Genomic DNA, 24,629 nt, shown 5'->3' with positions numbered 1-24,629 from the left:
TGAAAACTCAAAGTGATACTTTGTATTAAGATAGTGTGTTGTACAATAGTAAACATATGTAAACCCTAATATACAAGTGTTAATTGAGTTGACTGGTTTGACTCGTTGACTTTATTGACTTTGACTTGACTAGAAATTGATGGTTGTCACACCACCCAAACTAATCCTTAACTCTTCTGCAATTTCATTCACTTCACTTTCATGAGTTTTTAGCTGATTGTAAACATCATTCAGAGTAGAAAATCGAAGCCATGATGTGTGTTAATCATCAGGCTTACATTCTTCCATTCTTCTCGAAGACCCATTACAAACGTAATGTTGTATTCCATATTAGTCCTTTTGATTCCATACCTTGTGCACTTGTAGATAAGCTCGTTCAGACGATTGTAATACATTTCAATTGTTTCTCCATCTTTCTGCTTGAATTCTCTTAATTCAGTCAAACACTGTTTTACTGACTGATTTTGGTTTTCTCACTCCCGTGGTACTTTTCTTTCAACATATTCGGGATCTCTTTTGAAGTTGTGTAAGTGTGAACATGATTATAGACCATAGGAGGAAGAGCACCACGAAGCTCTCTCATGCATTTATTCTCATACTTCTTCAACCTTTCAGTTTGTTCAGTAACATTTGGAGTTGATGATGATGTGCCTATGCTTTCAACAGAAGAAGGTGGAATTACATCATCAGTAATGCATTTCCATAGCTCTTCATCTATGTCATTCAAGTAATCCTCCATTCGATCAGCCCACTGATCGTAATACTCTTAAATCAGCATTGGAATCTTCGTAGATGATCCAAGGAGATGAGAATACGATGTCATTGTGTTTATGTTGAAATTCGCCATGGATATACTGATGAATTCTCTAAAAACTTCAGAAATTTGAGAATTAATAGATGAATCAGTTAGAATTTTCAAACGGAATACTCGATTAAACAACTCAGTTGTAGAATCGAATCATAACTGTGAATCTAAGATGATTTTCAATGGCAAAAAGGATGTGGAAGTTTTGAATCCAAAAGTGATTCAAAATCCTTTTGACACAGAGTGAAAATCAGATCACAGAAAAAACAATTCTTGCTCTGATACCAAATGTAGTAGAGATTTAAGCGAGTATGAATGTAATCAGAGTAATCAAAGTAATATGAACACGAAGAGTAAATAAGATCTGTTTTATAGCTCAATTATATTTTCAAATACATAGAGAGTATGAAAAGTTCTATCTAACCCTGAGAACACCTCCTATTTATAGGAGAATCAGAAAGTATACAAAAAATATTACGGGCTAAACATCAAAACTTCGAAACATAATATTCCTTAGTAAATAGATAAAATGACTTTCGAAACAGATATCAATAGCTTCGAGACATTACAACATATTTGACACTAACAAGGGTGCTCGACGTGGCTATACTTACATCGGTGTTTTACTTTGTCTTGAGACGTCCGTTGGTTTTATGATATGACATTGATTTGGCATTATGTTTTGATGATTTTGAAAAAAAAAATGTTGTTATGTTATTTATTCAAATGGGTTTTTAGAGGATTGAATCTTATTTTAAAATGAAATTTTTGGAGATTACAAAATATTAGCCATTAAACTTGGAACATATACTAGCAAATGATAGAAGATAGTAAGAGGAAACAAATGTCACATTCATAAGACTAAAAGTTGAAATAAAATTCTTCTAATAAGCACAATATGTACCAACAAAGGTAAGGTAAAACTCAAAGAGCTACTCCTATATTACTCGGCTACATTGATCATACGCATCCACACTCTCATATATGAGGTCATGTCTTCGGAAAGACCTAGCTCATTTAAGTCTAACCACACTATCATCTACTTCCTTCACATATATCTTCTCCTTCTTACACCACATATAATTATTATGCCTACCTTCTTAAGCAAAGTAGTCGATCGTCTTCTATGAACATTTCTAAATCACCATAATCTTCATTCCCTCAATTTCTCATCAATTAAAACAACTCCTATTGAGTTTTTGATCGTGGAGTTAGGAGTCTTCGTGCTAATCAATCACAACATCATTATTTCTACAACCTCCATCTTGTTTCTTTCTTAGTCGGATGACATTCGGATCCATACAAAGGCCTTAAAACCACCCTATATAATTTTTCCTTTAAGTTTAAATGGAAATTTCTTTTCAAACAAGGCTCATGTGGATACTCTCCACTTTATACCTAGCTCATACTAGCACAAAATGGTCCCATTTTCTCACAAAAATCTATAATTAATATCTTTAAGTCGACCCTACTATAAATATGTATTCACGTAATAAATGCAAAACAAACATACGGTTATAGCGGTAATCATTTTATGGAAATTATACATAAACCAAGAACAATCGGTGACAATGAAATACAACATAGACACGATCCACATCTAAATCCAAAATTTACCAAAAAAAACACCAAACGGAATAAAATCAAAATAATGCAACAACCAACGAGAGAGAGAGAGATAGAATGCATCCACACTTTCGGCCTATATTCCCTTTGCACATCTTGTATTATCTTAGGCCATTCTTTTTCTCAAAAGCATCGATTTTGGAGTTTGAAGTCTCGAGTTTTTCACGTTTTTGTAAACTTGATAGCTTGGAATTATTTGACTTTGATGATTTGTGTTGTTTACTTTAAGTCTTTAAAGAGGGTGGTAAGGCACATAACCCAACGTATTCCTCACATTCGTAACAACTTCATTGCACTTTCTCATAAGCCTTAACATTTGTTGTGATACATCCACTTTCTGACCAATATTTGGTCTTTGTAAGTTGTGCACATACTTTCCTCCCACACCCACACCCACTGGTGGTGGCGGTGGTAGTGGTGCCATGTCACCACCATAATTAAAAGATCGTGGTGTTGGTGTTGGTGTTGGTGTTGGTAATAACGGTGGTGCTAGTGGTATTAGTGGTGGTGCTAATGGTATTAGTGGTGGTCTAGTAAATTGAACGCCAGAACTACTACCAACACCACTAGAAGTAGAAAGAGGAAGAGGAAGAAGAGGCAACGATGATGATGTTTTTTGAAAATTCTTACTATTAAAATCCATTGTTGCATGAGAAGAAGAAGAAGAAGAGGAAGAAGAAGAAGAAAAAGAAGATGAACCACCTCCACCTCCATCACCATTCTTTTTGTTCTTATTATGATGACTTTCATCTCCATCCAACACAAATTTTACACGAGCCGCCCCTCTGCTGCCATTACCACCACCACCACTGTCTTCACCGCCGGATTTCTTCAGACATGATTTCAACTGTACTGCCATCTGCTGCTGCTGCTGGTCTTCTTTTACTTTGGCTGGTGGTTCGAAATCCGCCACCGCCCTGAGGCTGCACCTGACGCCGGAGTTCCCAAACAAAGTGCCGCTTCGGACCGCCATCTTTAACGCCGCCTGAGCATCCGCATGGAATTTGAAAACCACCCGACACTGCAATGACTTCCATAATATCCGAGTGGCTTGAAGATCCATTGGTCCAAATCGCACGAATTTCGCCTTCAGTTCATTAATGGATGGCAGAGATCCATCTGGCGGGAACCTCATTATTAGTACAGTCGGCGCTGCCCGCCGCCCCTGCCCGGGGTCAGGCTTTCGGGCAGGTGGAGGGTCATCCAGCTTCTTGATTACCTTCTTTTCTTTGGTTAAGTTTTTTATATCACCGACTTTTTTCTTCTTTCTTGCAGCCATTTCTTCCTGGCGATCGGATGGGGCCCGCTTTCTGCCGCCTTTAGTGGGGTCGTCTGGTCTGGCGGAGATGGTGTTTTCCGGCTTTACAGGCGGCAATTTCACAGTGTTCTCCTCCGGTGACGTGGCGGCATTGTCGGGTGGTGGTGAGGAATTTAAGCTTTTTTGAAAGACAAGTGAGCGGAATTTCAAGAAAACTTGTCTGGTTTTAATGGCTAATCCTTTGTTAATGGCATTGAAAGGATCAAGAGCGAGTGATTGAAGATCATTGAGTATATGTGAAAGCTTGAGTTCTTGAGGTTCTTGTTCTTTTTCTTCAATAGGTTTTTTAGAAGGAAAAGGAATTGGATCTTTTTCATGGATTTCTGTGGTTTCAGAGGATAAAGATTCTTTTTTTCTTTTCTTTTTCTTCTCCGGCGAGATGGGTTTGCCGGAGCTCAGTACTCCGGCAGGTCTTTTAGAAACTTTCACCTTTTTCGTCCCGTTTTCCATTATGTTGACCTTTTTGTCCTCCTCTGTCTTCTTCTCATCATCACCGGAAACGTCTGACTCAGCCTTGGTGGTGGTCGCCGGAGAAGGGTCGCCGGATTCCGGGAGTATAGGTGTAGGTGTGTCTTCTTTTGAAGGTGAATCCGGAAGAATGGGGGGGTTTGTGACTTGTTCCGGTGGTGGTGTTGGTGGTGGTGGTGTTACCGGAGCTCTTTTTTGTAGGACAAAGTCACCGGCGGCAATGGCGGTGGAATCATCAACGTGGCTGAGCTGAGGAGAGGATGGAAGTTTTTCTTTTTCCTTTTGGGGTGGTTTTAGTATCTCTTTAGATTCTTCTCTTCTTTTAAAGAGATATTTGTCTTTTTTAGCATTTTCTTTTGACTTATTTGACCTTGCCGGATTCTTTCCCTTGCCGGAAGTGTCAGCAAACACCTGCCGCCCACTCAAAGGGGCTGTAAAAAATATAACATCACCAGACATAAGTAATGATTTTATTTAGCCTCTTTATAAAGAATTCGCAAGTATTTTATAACCTCCTTATAAACCAATTGAATATTTTAGGAACAACAATTATATTCCATTATAACATCCATCTGCTTTGTTTGAAAGCATAAATTACAAATCACAACAAGAACTGGAATTGTACACTTCATATGTAATATGTACTTCTTCTGTATATGATTTAGTACTCAACAACATAAACTTTAACTGAAGAATTCATGGTAAACAAATGATGCATAAATTATGGTTTTTGTTGACTCAAACTAACGAGTAGAGCTCATGAGAAATGAGAATTGTGATACTTAATCCTGCACAAATGATACAGGTACCTGACTAAAAACTAAGATTCCTACAACAGTTTATTGTTGTGGCCTTGAAGTTCTAAAAAAAACACAACTAAATGCTCAAACGATACTGTAGGTTTCCAACAGGTGTCATGTAATGATAAGAAACAAAGGGCAAAGACCCAGAAAAGAAAAAACAGAAATGAACATAAACAGTATATGAATTGATTACCTTTAGCTGGAGAAGGGCGATCTAGTTCATGACCAAATGCTTGAGCATAAGTGTCATCAAATTCCTCATAAACTGCCCTTCTGTAAGAAACAACCCTAGCTTTGTTCTTTATAAGATCAATACCAACATGCTCAACGTTAGGCTCCAAAGCTAGCTGCCTGATAAAATCAAGAGCTGAACTTGGCTGGAAACTGGCCCTAGCTTTCTCAATAGCATTGATTGAGTATACAGCTCCAGGCTCATAATCAGCTACATCAACAGCATAATACCCTTTAACATCTGTCTTCCTGAAATTCTGCTTACTCCTACACTTACAAGACAAACCAAGTGCATTCCTTCTACTCACCTCATCCATTGCCTCTTCCACAGCTTTGACAAAAGTTTTTGAGTTAGTCTGCCGAGACTTTTCAGCAAAATTTGATTCAAATGGCATAAGTTCTGAAGGATCAAACCATCCATAACTACTATCTCCGAAGAAGGCAACCAAGAGAAGACCCTCCCTCTTTGATCTTCGCACAGAAGTGGTTGCAAATTCTTCACTGAATACATGACCAGGCCACCAAGGGTGGGACTTCACTTTTCCCCAAACCATATCCCCGACTTCATATCCATGACCAGGCGATCCCAGTCCTGATCCCTCCATTGATGACCTAACCTCGGTGGCCACACTCCCATTTGCAGCAAAATCATCAAACATCGAGAGCATTGAATCATATGCAGGCGATACTGATTCTTTTGACTTCGTCTCTTTTCTCCGTTGTCCCTTCTTCTGCTCATTTTTCGTACGCTTTACACTACCATGGTTCCTATCGCTAGACACGTCCTTGTTATCAGATTCAGAAACACCTAACTTGCTCGAATCCCCAGCTCCCCTATTATTTACATCGCTAACATTTTCTTCAGCCGAAACACTATCCAAGCTGCCCTCTGCAACAACACTTTCAACACCCTGCACAACTGTAGAGCTATCGGAGGGGCCAGTTAAATGTATCGATGCGGAATCTACTCTATTCTCTGAGCTACTACCATCAACAAATGATTCCGATTCCACCTTAGGGTTTGTACTATCTCCTAATTCTAAATCGCTGCCCATCATCACTCGCACGTATATCGAGCCCTAGAAAATTGAAATTGACAAACAATACAAATCGGAAACCTGTTGAATTCGTTGAAACATATCTTTCGCGGAAGCGAAAATCATAGAAATGTGCAATAAGTAAACAAACGGTGGTGGTGCCTGGTGGTGGTGTGTATGTGGGTGTGATTATCGAAACCCTAAAAAAGATTTTCACGAGTTTCGTTTTACGTATATACAGATAATACTATTTTATAGAGTAAATTACGTTTTTGATCCTTCTATTTATATATAGTTACGAATTTAGTCCATATAACTTTTTCTTTCACTCTTTGACCATGATATATATGAAAGTGGACATTTATACCCTCACAACAATCAAGACTTAATTATGACTTAATTAACAGTTGTTATTTTAGTCCATTGTTTAAAAACTATGAAATTGTTCGGCTAAAAACCAAAATCAAATCTTAATCTTAATAATTATTAAAAGAGAAACCTAAATTCTAAAATGAAAAAATAATGACGCTTGATTGATTTTCAATCATAACTTTTCCACCTTTGGATCTTTCTACTGATCATGTCTTTTTTCCCGTCTAAAAAAATTAGTATGCGATTATGATTATCTTGTATCCATATATTTCGAATAAAATTAAAACAATTGCCATAAATGTTATACTCTGTAACTGCATAAAATCAGGAAAATGATATGAAATTATGGATTTCCAACTTTCCATATTTTAAATGGCTAAATAACCATTTAAGTTCCTCATCTTTAATTTTCTCTCTCAAACCATGAACATAAATGACAAACCCTTTGATTCGTGCTTCCACTGCTACTACTATGCTATTCCAGTGCCCTGCCTCTCCTCTTAACTATGGCTCTGACTCCATCGCCCTAGCTCTGTTTTTCCATATTTTTGTTTCATGTTTCCGTCGATTTGTGTATAGGTTCTACATTATCTCTCCATGACGTCGTATCTGCTCCATTCTCTCTGAGAACCAAAAAACCGAAAAAAAAACCCTAGACGTTGTTTTTTTCTTTATTATCTCGCACTTGGTAAGTAGTTCTTGCTTTCAATAAACTCATATTTTTCTATTGTTATGATGGAATGCAACAAAGAGAAATCGCATTATTCTCAACTTAGTGTTCCTATGCTAGAGTATAACCCCCTGAAAAGCTTAGTAAAGCAAATTATGTGTTTATAGTCTATTCTGGATTAGGATTTACTTTTTTCCCTCAAACTTTCTACAAATTTTCAGGTGGAACACGCTACTTCTCATAATGAACTATGTTAGAAGTTGCATACTTGATTCCATAGAGGCACACAAAGATTTTATAGTGATTGTTACTTTGAAATTAAGGGAAGCAACCCCACCTAGACCCCAACCTTTTTCTTTCGCACCTCACTTTTCTCATCTTTGTTAGTCTCTCAGGCTGATCACCACTGAAAAGGAAAATTTTGTTATACATGATGGTGGGCTGTTGATTTTGTTTAATTTGGAGCAATAGTCAAATTCTTCCAATTTGACAATTCAATAACTCTTAGGTTTCAATATGGATTTGTTAAATTCGTTTTGAATCTCTGTTTTATTGATCGTCCTACATCTGTGTGGTGGTTGTTTGAACTTATCAACTTTCATTCATTGTTTTTTTGGTAACATCCACACTACATGTCGAAGTATCCTCTCGATTTTTTGCAAATAATCATGATTCATAAGTTTTCGAATAGAAAAAAAATCGCCCACTTCATCAAAAGTAAGAGATCACCCTTCTTAACCTCTATTATTCAATCAAATTCCATTCGTAAATGAAATTGGGCGTGATAAATATTTTTCAGGTGAATCTGTAGGCAAAAAGATACGATTCATCTTTTAATCTTTTTTTGAACTAATGCAACATAATACGTTTATTTTAAGGATGAAGGGGCAATTTGGTCAAAATCTCTTTTGGTTAACTTTTTTATTATTTTTTAATACTTGGAGTTTGAATGGCTTGGTCAAACAATTGAATCTGTATTTGGATCGATTTCTTCAAGAAGTGATATAGTGAAATTTTGATTGAAGGGTATTTATGTCAACAAGGGAAAATTAAAGCAAATTTTTTGGAAGTTGGTATCTCTTTGATTTGATTTTGATTGGCTAAGGAGGGGTTTTTTTTGTAGATTTCATGGGTTTTTGGTCCTCCTATTCTTGAATGGATTATCAATGGTAAAAGGAAAAGAAAAATAAAAAAAATGAATTTTAATTAGAAGCGTAGTAAAACCATTTGGAGTTTTATAATCACAAATCTTGAAAACTATTCTTTCTTAAAAAGCAACAGGTTTGACCCTTGGAATTTGGATGTTAAGAAGTGGTTTTTCTCTCCAACTTAACTAAAGGGCAGTTTGGAATTATCATATATGGAAGGTGTTCAAATGCAATTATGATATTCATAAAAGTTGGAAATTAAAAGGAACTAATCGGTTTTGATTTAGCATTTGTCCTTATAAAATTGCAATGCTTATTGGTTTTATCCCGATTTTCATAAGGTTTTTACCTTGTGAAGTGTTTTTCTGTTTTTTTTAAATGGGTAGAATCCCCATTTTCCAAGGTTCAAAACGTTCCGGTTCAATTCCGAGAATTTTAGTCGTTTGGTTTTACCCTTTTTTCTAAAAAAAGATGTAATTGACCGGTTCAATCCCGAAAATTTTAGTTGTTTGTTTTGAAACATTTTTCTATAAAAACATTATTCAATTCAGTTCAAATCCGAGACATTTTAATAGTTGGTTGGTTTCACCATTTTTTCCTAAAAAAATATGTATTTGACCATTTAAACTCAGGTAATTTTAGTTGTTTGGTTTGTAGCCGTTTTCCATAAAAAAAAATCCATTTAATGAAATCCATTCATAGTTTTTGAAGTAATTTCTCATTCTTAAATATGTACAACCTATAAATACTTTAAGCGATTTTAATATATAAATATGTTGTGTAAGGGTTATCGTCGGAATAGAATCAAGTATTCCATTCAATTCCTTTCATACCTGATACAATTTTTTTTTACTTTTTCTGATTCCAGGCTCAACAACATCAGCTTCATTATAGGATTCTTCTACCATAATTGGATTTTTCAGGATTCCAACTAAGAGGACATCGTTCCTTGGTTATGGAGGTAACTTACACATTAATATACACAATCACATTTTAACTTTTATCGATTTTTAACACGATAAATTCTTTAGTTGATCTTTTCGTTGTGTTAAGCATAAACCCCTAATTTTCTAGATTTGTGTATTTTCTTAATAATGTTGATAAGGTTAATCATATTAAATTGAATAAGTTACTGGTTAAATTTTGCTAATTCGTCTTATAATCATCTAACCCATATGGACGAGTCTACAAAGTTTATAATCAGGAATGAGAAAAAGTTCATTTAATCATTTTACATTTTTACATTTCTCTTTGTTGTTGGAGCCCTAAAGGTTATAGTACAACTAGCTCATCCTAGAAATACAAGATGATACAACCATGGTGGGATCGACATGAATCTTTTTGACCGTTTTGCACGAGTTGTCAAAGTTATTGGATATTATTTCATATAGTTTTTAATATGTTTGGCCTTAATTATCATCCATGAAGCATTACTTAATGTATTAGTTGCTCTTTTTGATCTTTTACAAGCATAATACTATGCAAATACAATTGTTAGCATCTTTGAGGATCCATATAACATCTTAGAGGTTTTACAAGCATAATAATATGCAAATACAGTTGTTAGCACCTTTGAGGATCCATATAACATCTTAGAGGCTTAGAGCAATAGCTTTAGTTTTTTCTGTTTTAAACTTGATTTCATTTAATTGTATCTTAATGGATTGCTACTCTTTTAATTTATTGTCTTTTAATCTATTTATATTCTTTTATTCATTCATATAGATATAAAACATTGATTATTTATTATATTTTTATTTTAATATAGATTTCCATGATTTTATGGATATCAGACATTGATGTAAATAAAACTTTCAGTACAAAGTGTTGAAAAAACTTTTCAGCTTAGAAAAGCATACATGAATTTGTTGGAGAAACCAGAGTCTAAACTTCAGGTTGTTCTTATTAATCTTTATCAACATATTTTTTTATGATTAATTACATTTAGCATGAGCATGAACAAAAAAATATTAATAACTTGGTGTGACCACAAATATAGACTTGGTGTATGCTTTTGAATGACAATGTTTCTTTTTACATTTAATGGCCACAATATGCGGATTTACAAATCAAATGGTATTCTACATCTGAAATTCGGAATTTGATTTTATTAATTTGATAAATTGTTTTTTTTAATTACAATGTTCATTATGTTCTCCTAGGTATGCATGTGCGTGTTCTCAATAAACCTGGCTCCCAACTTCTTGGAGCCAATGGCCGTGATGATGACCCACTTGTAAGTTTTAATCAATTTTCTTTTATATCTTATTTATATATATTATTTATATTATTTTGTTCTTTTTACCAATATAAGCCATGTATGTTTTTTCTATTTATAATAAAAATGCATATACTTTTACTTACCTATAATGGCAACATACTTCCATTTTGACTGATAATAGCAATATGTAATCCAAATAGCAACATATTTATATTTCTTTACATTATATGATACACTTAAAAATAGGGATAGCTTATATATTTCATCAATTGAACATTTAATTTTCCCTAACGATTTTGAAAAAATAAAAATTGGACTTTACTTATATATTTCTAGATGGAATTTCAGATCTTTTGATTTTTAAAACTGTCATTTTATAACCATTTTTTTTAAAGGAAAACATCTTTTATTTTCAAGAATAATGCTTTGGCATTTATATGTGGTTTGATTTTAACATTTTAGTTAAGTTCTTTAGCTTGTGATGGAACAAGACAATGACATCTCAACATGGAAATGGCTTCTTAAGGCATGTATTTTTTAAATTCTTTATTTCTAGCATGTTGAAAATATTTTGAATTTCTTATTAATATCACACATTCATCTTTGCTTTTTTAATATTTTGGGTGGGTGTCTGTTGGAGGAAAAGGTACTGTAACACCCAAAGTTTCGAAGACCAAGAAAGGAAAGAAAACCCTAAGTTTAGGGGTCAACTCGGCGAGTCCGAGCGGGATCCGGGTCAGGGAGTAAGTGACCGACTCGGCGAGTCGACCAAGGAGACTCGGCGAGTCTGGTCTGTGCGAGGAAAACCCTAATTTTGGGAGTTGTATCCTATATTAAAGGGAGTTATGTCCCTCCCTCAGCCTCCATATCATCCTAGAGAAACTGTAAACCTTAGATTCGTGGGAGCCTCCATCATTTGAGAGAAATAGCTTTGGAGGAAGGAAATCTTGGAAGGGACTTGAAGATCAGGAAGGTTGCTTCAAAGGAGGGGTGTAGATCCGAGATCTACTTCAGTTTGTGTTCTTCTTGGAGGTATTAAGCTGCAATTTTCCCTTCCTTGCATCTAGATCTATTTTGTTATGAGACTTGGGGGTTTTATGGTTGTTTGAGACCCATTTCGAGTTGGAAGCTCAGCTCTGAAGTTGCTACTTCAGATCTAAGTGTATTTTGGCCTAGAGACTCATAAAGCATCAGTTGTTGGGTTGATTGTTGAGCCCCTTTGTCTTAAACCCTAGTTTATAGTGTTTTGAGTCTAGATCTCCTCAGCCACACGTAAAGTTTGCCACTTTACGTAAGGAATAGACCTTAGAAGAGTGGATCTACAGTTTGGAGTCCATGCATGACTCAAAAGTTCTCTGCATGTATGTAGAACCGAATGGACTCGGCGAGTCCTTCGAGTGGACTCGGCGAGTAGCTTGAAGATGAGGAGGAACTCGACGAGTGGGATGAACAGCTCGTCGAGTCGGATGAAGATGGGTATGAACTCGGCGAGTTGGATGAACAACTCGGCGAGTTGGTTGGAGATTTCCTTGCGCTCGGCGAGTCTGTTCTTGGACTCGACGAGTCAAGTCGCGTGGTCCCAAACCCTTCGAGTTAAGACTCGAGTCAGCGAGTCGAGCCAGGACTCAGTGAGTTGGACAGGACAGGACTCGGGAATCAGTAGACTCGACGAGTCAGTGGCTGACTCGGCGAGTCGAGTCGCGAACAGGAATAACTCTAAGTATATGAACTCGGTGAGTCAGTATGGTGACTCGGCGAGTAGGGTTGACCTGGAAGGTTGACTTTGACCAAGACTTTGGCATTGGCAAGAGTTGACTTAGTTGACCTTTGGAGGTCAGTTAGACTAAGTGTTATATTGATATTGGTAGCTCGAGGAGCTAGTGGAGCAGCAGTTCGGAGACAGAGGTCAGGTAGCGGTCAAAGGGATTAGCAGCAGCAGTTCAGCAGTATCAGGTGAGTTTCCTTCTAGTAGGAACGGGTCTAAGGCCACAATGTCGGCCCGTTTAGTAGCAGTAGTTTCCGGACTTTGGTCCGATGCAGTTGTTAGTTTGTTTGATGCCTTCGTGGCTCAGACAGGATTTATGTGTTAAGTATTATGGGCTACGGCCTGACGTAGTATGCAGTATATGAGTTTATGATCATGTGTGTTATGCTATTTGATATGTGTTTTTGCTATGCTATGCTATGCCCAGTCAGTTCCGGATTTCGGTCCGATGCAATTAGTTCCGGACTTCGGTCCGATGCAGGGGACAAGATCCCAGTCAGTTCCGGACTTCGGTCCGATGCAGTTAGTTCCAGACTTCGGTCCGATGCAGGGGACAATGTCCCAGTTAGTTCCGGACTTCGGTCCGATGCAGGGGACAAGGTCCCAGTCAGTTCCGGACTTCGGTTCGATGCAGTTTCCGGGCTTCGGCCCAATGCAGTGGGTAAGGCCCAATATGTGTTTATATGTTATTGTATGGTATGTGGTAGTTTGGGGGAGCTCACTAAGCTTCGTGCTTACAGTTTCTATTTTGGTTTCACGTACTCAGTTTTCAAAAGAGGAGCTCGAGAAGATTGCAGTGCACACACCATTTGTTCAGCCTGGGATGTTTATACTATGATATATTTGACAGTTGTTATAATATTTTTAGATACGTTGCTTTTGATTTCTATATGAGGTTTATTGACTATGGTTTTATCATTAAATTAAACGAAATTTTCAGACTGTGTTTTTGGGATGTTACAAGTTGGTATCAGAGCCTTGGTTTGTGGGATTCGGACATACTTGAGAGTGTGTCTGGACTCAAACTAAGGAAACGGTAAAAGGTTTTCAAAAGAAAAACATTTTTGAAAGAAATTTATGGTAAAAAGGAGTTTGAGAAAAGAAAAGAGTTTTAGAAAGAGCGAAAAGAATATTTAGAAAGTAAATAACTTGAAAAGAGAAAAAGGGTGTGGTGCATGCAATCAGCCGAGCTCAAGTAAGTACTCCCAAATTACCCATACAAGTTTATGTTATGAATATCAGTTTCAGTTTCAGTAGAACAACATGGTAGAATAGGACTAAGGATCTAGGAGGATGCCTTATGTGCCTGCCTTATGTGTTCAGCTTGATAAGAATTTCATGCTAGTATTGAGTAGACAGTAGTAGGATAGCCTGTGTAGGTTATGCCTAATAGTATGAGCTTAGCATTGTATGCTAGTACAATTTCTTGTTATGAGAATAGTTTTGCATGAGCGTGTTTCCTTTATCCGAATACTGCTTGCTTTGTGCCTTGTGGGACTCTGAGTGATGGGAGTTAGCCATTAGGTGAATACGTCACGTCATATGTGATCAGGGTTGAATAATCTCAGAGTGTTGGATTTGGCCCTGCTGCGCAGCTCTCGTCTGAGTCTAACCGTTGTAGGGACGAGACTTTTACTCGAAGGATTACCCGAGCCTCATTGCATGGGATGGTATTCAGGTGGTGGCTAATTGGCATTACAAGGAGGCCTTCAGCAGCTGTGGAAGGTAGTAGGGGCCCATACTACTGAAAGCAGAGGATCCGTACTCGATTCAAGAGGGGCCAAGACGAAACCAGGGAATGGTGGTGGGTGTGTAAGGTCCCTCAGTAGCAGTAAGCACTCTGGCAGTTATGGTGTTATGTTTTCAGCATGGTGACGTTGCGTGAGATACCAGTTAGCAGTTCAGGTGCCAGGGAAGGATCTGGCCCAGGTCCTAGAGTCGGGCAACTTGATGATCAGATGAGGGATTTCATTTCTGCAGAGATTATGCGCAACATCATCGATCAGACTCCAGTGATTTTCGGTTCGGTTAGAGAGGCCATTGTGGAGCTCATGGACAGTTATCTTGAGGCCTTTAAGGCCGGGATAGTTTCAGGACAGATTGGGGCTCGCCTAGACCCCGATTCTTATGAAGTTCAGAGATCCATCGGGAAAGGAGATCCCATTTCTAGTTTTTGTCACCAGTGGATAAGAGTTACTGGGGCATCCCGTCTCCAAGAGAGACCTCTGCATGATTGGATAGTTGAAGAGGTTACGCGAGCCATTCGTAAGGATCTGCCCGACATGTTCGTGAGGATCACTGATAGGTTGTTTGCGAAGCTCCAGGATCAGACAGTTGTTGTTCAGTCGACGGGCGGTGTCGACAAGGTAACGCGGGAACGAGAGGCGGGCAGGGAGTCAGAAAGGAAGAGGAAAACGGATGAGACTCAGGTAACCACAGGTTCAGGTAAGAGGCCCAAGGGGTCGGATTTGAGGACGAGGGACTATCAGGGTCGCAGTCAATGCGGAAAGTGCGATAGGACGCACCTGGGTGCGTGCAGGCGTAGAAGTGGTGGCGATGCCGGATGTTTCAAGTGCGGCCAGATTGGCCATTTTAGCAGGGATTGTATTGATACCATCGCCCATGGACTTGGTCTGATATGTTTCCATTGCAGTCAGAGGGGCCACAAGAAGGCCTACTGTATGAGTTTGTATACAGCAGGGCAGGTGCCAGCTCCTGCCCTTGGGACTTCAATTATCGCCAGTGGTGGTTGAGGCCGGGCAAGGGCACCCACGGCTCAGAGCCGAGTTTTTCCGGTTGATTTCAGCAAGGATTAGGGCAGCGCTGAGTGATGGAGGTATGTATCTTTTACCTCCCTGTAAATTATTATTCATGATACTATTGTTATGTGGTTGCATTGATGTCAATAAGCATATGTGTTGAGTATTATATTACCTGCTTGTGGCGGAGTTTTATGCCATCTGCATACCTTGGAATTGAATGGTGAATTGGAGGTCGTCCCCTCTAGATCAGGTTACTTCAGATGCAGTGACTGTAGCATGTATGTGTAAGAACCAGTAATGCCTCACTATTTTCGAAAGGTGTTATTCGGGATTGATCAGTTAAATCCTTAGTTGTGGCAATATAGAGCTTCTAGTGAGGTAGCCAGCGGGCAGTAAGGAAGTGGGTTGGGGATGTGCACCCCAAACGCAGGTTCTCAAAATGCAGTCCCTAAAGCAAATCTGGTTAAGGATTGAAGGGTGCCCAGCTAGATAGCAAGAATGGTTTGGATCTAGTGAAGATTAGTTGGAGCGTTGTCAGAGGTAGACGTTGGCGGACAGCAGACCGCCCTTTTAATGGAAGGAAGGTTGGGGAATCCTTTCGACCAGTGAACAGTAAAGAGTTAGCCGGATCCAAGTGGGGGAGAACCCTCCGTTTATACAAGGGTAAGAGCACATAGTTCCAGAATAAGTGTGCGGCCTCTGAGAAGAAAAGATAGTAGAGCAGCAATTTATGGATTGAGAAGTTCAGGATAGGAAGCTTGAGGAACCTCCCAATAGTTAGTGCATGTAATCAAGATGGTTAGTAGTTGGGTTGGGAATCCAGGATGGAGGACCGCCGGTAGGACTCTTTTGAGTCGGAATAAGGATCTGAGAATGGTTAGCAAGAGATGCCTCTGTGTTAGTAGTCAGTGGCAGAGACAACATGTTGTGTTGTGTGGATTCAGGAGTTGGGAATTTGGAAACTTTCCAACGATAGTTTCAAATATCCGGATTAGTAGACGGTTGGGTTGGGAACCAAGCAGAAGAATTCCTCGACGGATCACTAAGTGTGTCAAGGATATAAGATGCCGAGGTTGATGTAGCATTCGATATATGAGGGTTGGTTTCGAATCACTAGCAGGACTAGGGATAGTCAGGATGTCCTCGGGATAGTAGTAGAGTGTTGTAAGTCTACGGGGGTAGCCGTAGCATTCACTAGCAGTCAAATAGTAGTAGAGTGTTGTAAGTCTGCGGGGGTAGCCGTAGCATTCACTAGCAGTCAGAAAGTAGTAGAGTGTTGTAAGTCCGCGGGAGTAGCCGTGGCCTTTATCGTGTTGGTAGGCAGCATGAGCGCATTGTTGGGCGCAGGGGAAGCAGTAGTACCCACCAATTCGAGTGCAGTAGTGAGGATATGGGAATCCACGAGTTAGATTTCGGATTTCCCAAATGGTTCAGTTTTAGTTAAGTCGGCGATTTGTCAGTAGATCGTCACCTCAGTTATGAGATCAGAGTAGCAGTGGACCATTTGGGTTCGTGTATGTTAAGGGCTACCGTCAGTTTGGGAGACATCATGTTGTTAGTCGTGGAATTGACAATATCAGGATGTGACGTATGGATCCGGTCGGTTGGATCGGGAGGTTGTTAGAGTTGCAGTGCCAGGATGACTGGTGGAAACTAGTTCCAGAGGAAGATTTCGTTCAGAAGTTATAGGAAGCAGCCATTCAGCCAGTTCAGTGATTCAGTCAGTTCAGTGTTTCAGCCAGTTCAGTGATTCAGTCAGTTCAATGTTTCAGTCAGTTCAGCGTTTCAGCCAATTCAGTGTTTCGGATAGTTTCAGTATGAGTGGCAGAGTGGATAGAACAATTATAGATAGTCGAGGTATCTTCAGAAGTCGCTGGAAGCAACTGGGAGATTGTGATGGGGTGTAGTAACCGGTAGGGTTCGGTAACCCAGATATGGAGACGTCAGTAAGGACCTGGGTGGCTCGGTTCATCCGGAAGGCGGATGAGGAATAGCAGAAATTTCCGGTCAGTAGTAGTGCGGGTAAGCAGTCTATGGTGGTTTTCAGTTAGTCGAAATCGAGGGGTGCTCGACACCAAGTTATGTCAGATAGGGGCGTCGGTGGTTGCTGGCGGTGTTGACCCGTACTGGAATTGGCGGGGGTGATGGAGTTGGTGAAGTATAGGACCTTCACAGTTACAGAGAAATAGTTAGTTATAGAGCCTTGCCTTGGGAAGGCAAGGGATTTGCGCAAGGAAAGGAAGGGGTGAACCCCTATAGGTTCAGTTCAGTACTCGGTGAGTACCAGAAGGATTGTCGGTTGAGTGAGTTGTGTCTCCAGGATGTTCAGGGTCAGGGTTGACCCGAGATGTTATCTGCAAGGATTAAGGTTAATTGGAAGGACCGAGCGAAAAGCCAGCAAGGGTAGGCAGCTGGTGTTGGAATAGTTGGTTGGGTATTAGAGGCAGCTCGCAGGCAGTGGGCCATAGCAAACTTAGAGAACGAAGTTTAGTTTAAGTGGGGGAGAGTTGTAACACCCAAAGTTTCGAAGACCAAGAAAGGAAACAAAATCCTAAGTTTAGGGGTCGACTCGGCGAGTCCAAGGAGGGACTCGGCGAGTCCGAGCGGGATCCGGGTCGGGAAGTAAGTGATCGACTCGGCGAGTCGACCAAGGAGACTCGGCGAGTCTGGTCTGTGCGAGAAAAACCCTAATTCTGGGAGTTGTATCCTATATTAAAGGGAGTTATGTCCCTCCCTCAGCCTCCATATCATCCTAGAGAAACTGTAAACCCTAGATTCGTGGGAGCCTCCATCATTTGAGAGAAATAGCTTTGGAGGAAGGAAATCTTGGAAGGGACTTGAAGATCAGTAAGGTTGCTTCAAAGGAGAGGTGTAGATCCGAGATCTACTTCAGTTTGTGTTCTTCTTGGAGGTATTAAGCTGCCATTTTCCCTTCCTTGCATCTAGATCTATTTTGTTATGACATTTGGGGGTTTTATGGTTGTTTGAGACCCATTTCGAGTTGGAAGCTCAGATCTGAAGTTGCTACTTCAGATCTAAGTGTATTTTGGCCTAGAGACTCATAAAGCATCAATTGTTGGGTTGATTGTTGAGCCCCTTTGTCTTAAACCCTAGTTTATAGTGTTTTGAGCCTAGATCTCCTCAGCCACACGTAAAGTTGCCACTTTACGTAAGGAATAGACCTTAGAAGAGTGGATCTACAGTTTGGAGTCCATGCATGACTCAAAAGTCCTCTGCATGTATGTAGAACCGAATGGACTCGGCGAGTAGCTTGAAGATGAGGAGGAACTCGACGAGTGGGATGAACAGCTCGTCGAGTCGGATGAAGATGGGTATGAACTCGGCGAGTTGGATGAACAACTCGACGAGTTGGTTGGAGATTTCCTTGCGCTCGGCGAGTCTGTTCTTGGACTCGACGAGTCAGGTCGCGTGGTCCCAAACCCTTCGAGTTAAGACTCGAGTCAGCGAGTCGAGCCAGGACTCAGTGAGTTGGACAGGACAAGACTCAGGAATCAGTAGACTCGACGAGTCAGTGGCTGACTCGGCGAGTCGAGTCGCGAACAGGAATAACTCTAAGTATATGAACTCGGCGAGTCAGTATGGTGACTCGGCGAGTAGGGTTGACCTGGAAGGTTGACTTTGACCAGGACTTTGGCATTTGCAAGAGTTGACTTAGTTGACCTTTGGAGGTCAGTTAGACTAAGTGTTATATTGATATTGGTAGCTCGAGGAGCTAGTGGAGCAGCAGTTCGGAGACAGAGGTCAGGTAGCGGTCAAAGGGATTAGCAGCAACAGTTCAGCAGTATCAGGTGAGTTTCCTTCCAGTAGGAACGGGTCTAAGGCCACAATGTCGGCCCGTTTAGTAGCAGTAGTTTCCGGACTTTGGTCCGATGCAGTTGTTAGTTTGTTTGATGCCTTCGTGGCTCAGACAGGATTTATGTGTTAAGTGTTATTATGGGCTACAGCCTGACGTAGTATGCAATATATGAGTTTATGATCATGTGTGTTGTGCTATTTGATATGTGTTTTTGCTATGCTATGCTATGCCCAGTCAGTTCCGGATTTCGGTCCGATGCTGTTAGTTCCGGACTTCGGTCCGATGCAGGGGACAAGATCCCAGTTAGTTCCGGACTTCGGTTCGATGCAGTTAGTTCCGGACTTCGGTCCGATGCAGGGGACAAGGTCCCAGTCAGTTCCAGACTTCGGTCCGATGCAGTTTCCGGGCTTCGGCCCGATGCAGTGGGCAAGACCCAATATGTGTTTATATGTTATTGTATGGTATGTGGTAGTTTGGGGGAGCTCACTAAGCTTCGTGCTTACAGTTTCAGTTTTGGTTTCAGGTACTCAGTTTTCAAAAGAGGAGCTCGGGAAGATTGTAGTGCACACACCATTTGTTCAGCCTGGGATGTTTATACTCTGATATATTTGACAGTTGTTATAATATTTTTAGATACATTGCTTATGATTTCTATATGAGGTTTATTGACTATGGTTTTATCATTAAATTAAACGAAATTTTCAAACTGTTTTTGGGATGTTACATGTACGATTAATAATTAATAACTAATGATGTTCTTAGTTGACTTCAAATTAGTTTTAATGTGTTTTATGATATTATTTTGTACCTTGCATTTATTTTCCAGTTTTCAATATATTTTATTAATTGATGTGTTTTATATCTTTTTATAAGGAATATTATTTGTTATTTATCTACAAATTTTACTAAGATAAAAATTACAATCATTCTTTTTTTTTTTTTTTGCAAGCATTGTATTTAAGTTTAAAATTCTCAAAAAAAAATTGTGTACTTTAGTAAACTTTTTTTCCAATCAAACATAAAAATTAATACTATTTAATGTTTTTTCCGAAATGATTAGATAAGGGTGCACTCGGAATGAAAAAATAATGTTTGGTTATTGGTTATGGCGATGTACTTTTAATTGTTTTGATGCTAAATAGTTATTGTAATGTATGTTAATGAATTTATAATAGCTATGATAATGTACTTTTAATTGTTATGTTTCCTATGATGTAATATATGTATACAATTCTATATTTTTTTATGTGTTCCCTACGTTTAACGCGGGTTATAATCTAGTATAGATAATATAATTGTGACATGGGAAAGTTCGGGGTAGAGCTGGCAAAACGTGATCCAACCTACTAATTCAACCTAAAATTAGCGGGTTGGGTATAGATTATCAATCCGTTTAAGTTAAATGTGTTAATGTCTAACTCATTTAATTAAATAGGTTGAGTTGGATAAAATTTATCAACATACATGTTTTCAACTTGTTAACTCATTTAAGTTTAATATATATATATATATATATATATATATATATATATATATATATATATATATATATATATATATATATATTACTTGATTATTATATGTATATTATTTGATATTTATATTTATATAAAAGAACTGTATTATTATAACCATAATACATTATATTCAGCTTTGTTCCTACGGAGCCCTTTCATACAACACACATAAATCACAAATGCAAATATAAATTAGAGCCTGCAAAAATTTATATTACATTTTTATAATATCATTTTGCTCGTGTTATATTACATTTTTAAATCTAAAAGTTTCGCGTTAGTTTTCCTAATATCCTTTATGTCTTATTCTCGAGATTTTTTTGTAAATGGAAGGAAAATATTAACAGAAAAAAAAAATTGAGGGATATAAAAAAATTTCTTTATTCCGTGTTCCCGATGAAGGAAATGAAATGAAAATTTTAAATTTTTTTTGTGTTCCCAAGTTAGGGGGAAAAAAATAAAACTTAAAATTTTTATTTCCCCTCACTTTTTTCTCAAATCTCTCAATTTGTGAGGAAATTTGAAAGGAAAATATAACTCTAAAATCATTTCCTTCCATTAATGAAACTCAAGAACACGATTTTCCTTCGATATCCTTCACTTTTCCTTCAATATCCTTCACTTTTCCTCCATATCCATCAATTTCTCTCCTTAAATAGAATTGGTGAACAAGGTATTAGGGATTATGCCTTTTCCTCCATATCCATCCATTTCCCTCCTTAAATAGAATTGGGGAACAAGGTGTTAGGGATTATGCTACAAAAGTCATATATATATATATATATATATATATATATATATATATATATATATATATATATATATATATATATATATATATATATATATATATATATACACACACACACACACACACACACACACATACACACACACACTAGCCGTTTACCCGTGCAAAGCGGCGGACGATAAATAGTTTGTTTCGACAATTAATTTATTTTCGATAGAGAATAATTATTTTTAATTCAATTATTAGTTTGTTTTAGGAAACATGTCATATTAAAAATAAAGAAAATTCATGAAATGACCAAATTATAGGGTGTTGAGTATTTATTTCGATGAAAAAAGATCTGGTCAATACATTGGAAAAGAAAATTTATAGGAGTTTGTTTAAATTTTAATATTATTTTATTAGTGATTAGTTGTACAATTAGCTTAATGATTTGGACGTCTTAAAAAATATTATTATTTTATTCAATTTATTTTTAAAAATAGTGGAATTTGTTTTATAAGATAGTAAAGATATATATATATATATATATATATATATATATATATATATATATATATATATATATATATATATATATATATATATATATATATAAGGTGTCTGCTTCCTTGAATTGCACACAAAATGATAAGGTATGTACAGATGCGGAGGCAAAGGATACATGTCTAGAGACTACCCAAAGAAAAATAGGGCAGCAAGGCTAGAGGCACCACTAAAGCCAAGGGCATTCCACATGATCCTCGACGAAGTAGATAATAACACGAGGAATTAGGAATAGGATTTCATATCCAAAGATCAAATTATGAAGTAACAATGTAAATGGTAACATGTGGTGTAGCCTATTAGAGGCATATTATAGGGTGAACTTGAACCACTGTGTAATATTTTCAAGAAATAATATAAACCCTGGTTTTGTTATCTGATGTATGGAGTGACACCTATCGGAAGATGTCGAAGGTGGTATCCTGCCTTTAGTTTATGTCTGATAAAATAAAGTACGTTTAAAGGAGTATGGTACATATGAAGTACACCTTCGATTGGCAGGGTGATGGAACGGTTGGCGTAATTCTTGAAGTTATCCCATCGCCTGGAATTTCCATCACCAACCAAGTTGAAGTAGAATTGATGAGTGAAGATGCGCATGGAAGAAGTCTTAGTAGAGTCTAGGAAAATTTATATGATTAATTGGACACATTCGTATGTGTTAAATTGTTTTGTGATTTTAGGACTTGGGGACTGCGAGACAGTACTTGGGACGAGTATGAGTAGGTGTGAATAGTAGTAGATATCTATACTACTGGAAGCACATGACTTACACTTGGATCAGGGAAAGTCACAAGGTTACCAAGAAGCTAGTGATTGGTCTCGTTTTATTCAAGTATATCGTTACCATCATTTCAGTAATTACTAATGAGATGATTGTTATTCCAACCTTAGTGGTCATATCAAATTAAGTCCGACTACGATGAGTTTGTTACATGGTTCTTAAAACCAAGTTCGATGTAACATCTGACTTAAGTCAGAAGATTGAAATCAATGTGATCGATGGCATCGCGCTCGTTGTTAAGGAAGCTTGTAGCTAGAAATTCTACATGCAAAAATGTGATTATATCACATTAGAATATGAAGGAAGGTATATTCCATTATGGAATTTGACTCTAAGAGACTTGAGTCTAAGCGTTGCATCATACGATGAGATATCATTAGAACACGACCCATCGGTATGTTATAATAGATAAAGGAAAGTACTTATCCTAAGAAGAAGAAGAAGGAGTCCTCTATAAGGATTTATTTTTCTAACTCAAAGGTTAAGATTGAAACTCCAACATAATACGAAGAGTAGATGCAAGATTGAGCATCACCTACAGTCAAGAAGCCCAAGAGTTAGGTACTCGTTCGAAGAAACATATATATTACGGTTATTACTTAGGATGGAAAGATAACGCATGGAATTATTATACAAGCCCTATTTTCGTTGATGATTCCGGGACGTAATCATCCTAGGGGGAGATAATTGGAACGCTCGTAGATCTGGGCTACTCAATTTAGAGACAATAAGCATCAAAAGTGACTTTTTGATAAAAGATTATTTAGAATGAATAATCTTAACTAGGTTGTAGTGGTCGTGGCAAGGTTTTCGAATATATAAAGAATGTTGAAATCCAAGTTATAACGAAGAAGTTATGACCTGTCGAACTTTCGCGACAGAACCGGTACGACACTACGTAACGTAAATAGTGAATTTACGATAGAGCGATATTTAGCCTTAGTGACCTAAACGAAAGTCGTAGAATACATTAAACCGAGAGCGAACATAAACAGAACGTCTAAATCTGACTTCATATGAGGAAGTTATGATTTTTCAAAGTTTCGACTTAGCAGTATGCAGCCCAAAGTTCGAATATGAGATCGAGTGATTTCTAGCTAAAACAATCTAAACGAGAATCGAAGATCTCATCGATAGTAATGCAATGGTAAAAAGTCAGACGAAAAAGGACGTCGGATAAAGGAGTTGTGAATTCCTAACGGAGTTTTCCTGTCCCGGTCTACTAAAAATAATATAATAAAAGTTAAAGATAAAATTAGCTGACGTTTGGTTTGAGGGTTGTGTGAGTTGGGAGTTCGGTAAAACTCCTCAACATGTGTATCGCGTCTTCTCGGTGCTTGATAACAGAATTTGGGAAATCAGGTTGGGGTTCTAGTCATGAATTGAGTTCAACTCGGGTGTTCGGTCGAGTGTGTACTCGACTCTGATGGTTTTTGGATTGACAGATTGAGGGTAAGGTATTGGATTATGGTTGTGTTAGAGAGAAAGTGTTATAAGACTGTGGGGGTAGCTGTAGCATTCATAAGCGATCGGATAGTATGGAAAGTGTTGTAAGACTACAGGGGTAGTTATATCATTCACTAGCAGTCAGATTGTGTGGGAAGTGTTGTGAGATTGCGGGATGATTCGTAGCATTCACAGATTCTTTTAGATGATTAGGTCAGGGTGGGACAGTTAGCAAGATTGTAGGTAGACCACAACATGATTGGAATCAGGAAAACGGTATGCCGTTGGAGACTGGGCATGATATAAGACTACAGTGATTCTCGTAGCATTCAATTTTCGCATTGGATTTGGTGGTAACAAGTTGTCAGAATATTACGATTGGATGGACCAGAAAGATTGATGGATCCATGAGTGGTGATATAGCTAGGGCAACTATTGCTAGTTAAAGTTTCCTTCGAAGGTCGCGCAGAGCGACTGCACGATTGCTTGTTGGTTCAGCAAACAGGCAGGAATCCGGTATTCCGGATGAGTTTTCTATCAAG

At 38.3% G+C, this 24,629-nt stretch overlaps 1 protein-coding gene and 1 long non-coding RNA gene across 3 annotated transcripts; one reads left to right on the top strand and one right to left on the bottom strand.

Moving 5' to 3' along the window:
• Positions 1-2,320: 2,320 nt before the first annotated feature.
• LOC145014470 (PWWP domain-containing protein 1-like) lies at positions 2,321-6,500 on the bottom strand. Its single transcript, XM_078972841.1, has 2 exons — positions 5,214-6,500; positions 2,321-4,648 (listed from the first exon to the last, which is right to left on the bottom strand). Exons 1-2 carry the CDS (start codon positions 6,307-6,309, stop codon positions 2,664-2,666), a joined length of 3,081 nt encoding a protein of 1,026 aa, XP_078828967.1. The 5' UTR covers positions 6,310-6,500; the 3' UTR covers positions 2,321-2,663.
• A 565-nt stretch (positions 6,501-7,065) lies between these two features.
• LOC145018211 (uncharacterized) lies at positions 7,066-19,816 on the top strand. Of its 2 annotated transcripts, XR_013666881.1 has the most exons (9): positions 7,066-7,348; positions 9,347-9,439; positions 10,641-10,714; positions 11,162-11,731; positions 12,568-12,652; positions 12,892-13,125; positions 13,231-18,137; positions 18,951-19,035; positions 19,567-19,816. It is a non-coding gene; the product is annotated as an uncharacterized LOC145018211 (long non-coding RNA). The 2 variants fall into 2 exon arrangements; XR_013666882.1 differs by lacking the exons at positions 12,892-13,125; positions 13,231-18,137.
• Positions 19,817-24,629: the final 4,813 nt, after the last annotated feature.

The sequence above is a fragment of the Lactuca saligna genome, chromosome 9, assembly GCF_052625555.1.
Source record: "Lactuca saligna cultivar CGN05327 chromosome 9, ASM5262555v1, whole genome shotgun sequence".
In the NCBI taxonomy this organism is placed as follows: Eukaryota; Viridiplantae; Streptophyta; class Magnoliopsida; order Asterales; family Asteraceae; genus Lactuca; species Lactuca saligna.
The sequence above is the reverse complement of the archived record's forward strand: the minus strand, read 5'-3'. Positions and strand labels throughout refer to the sequence as shown.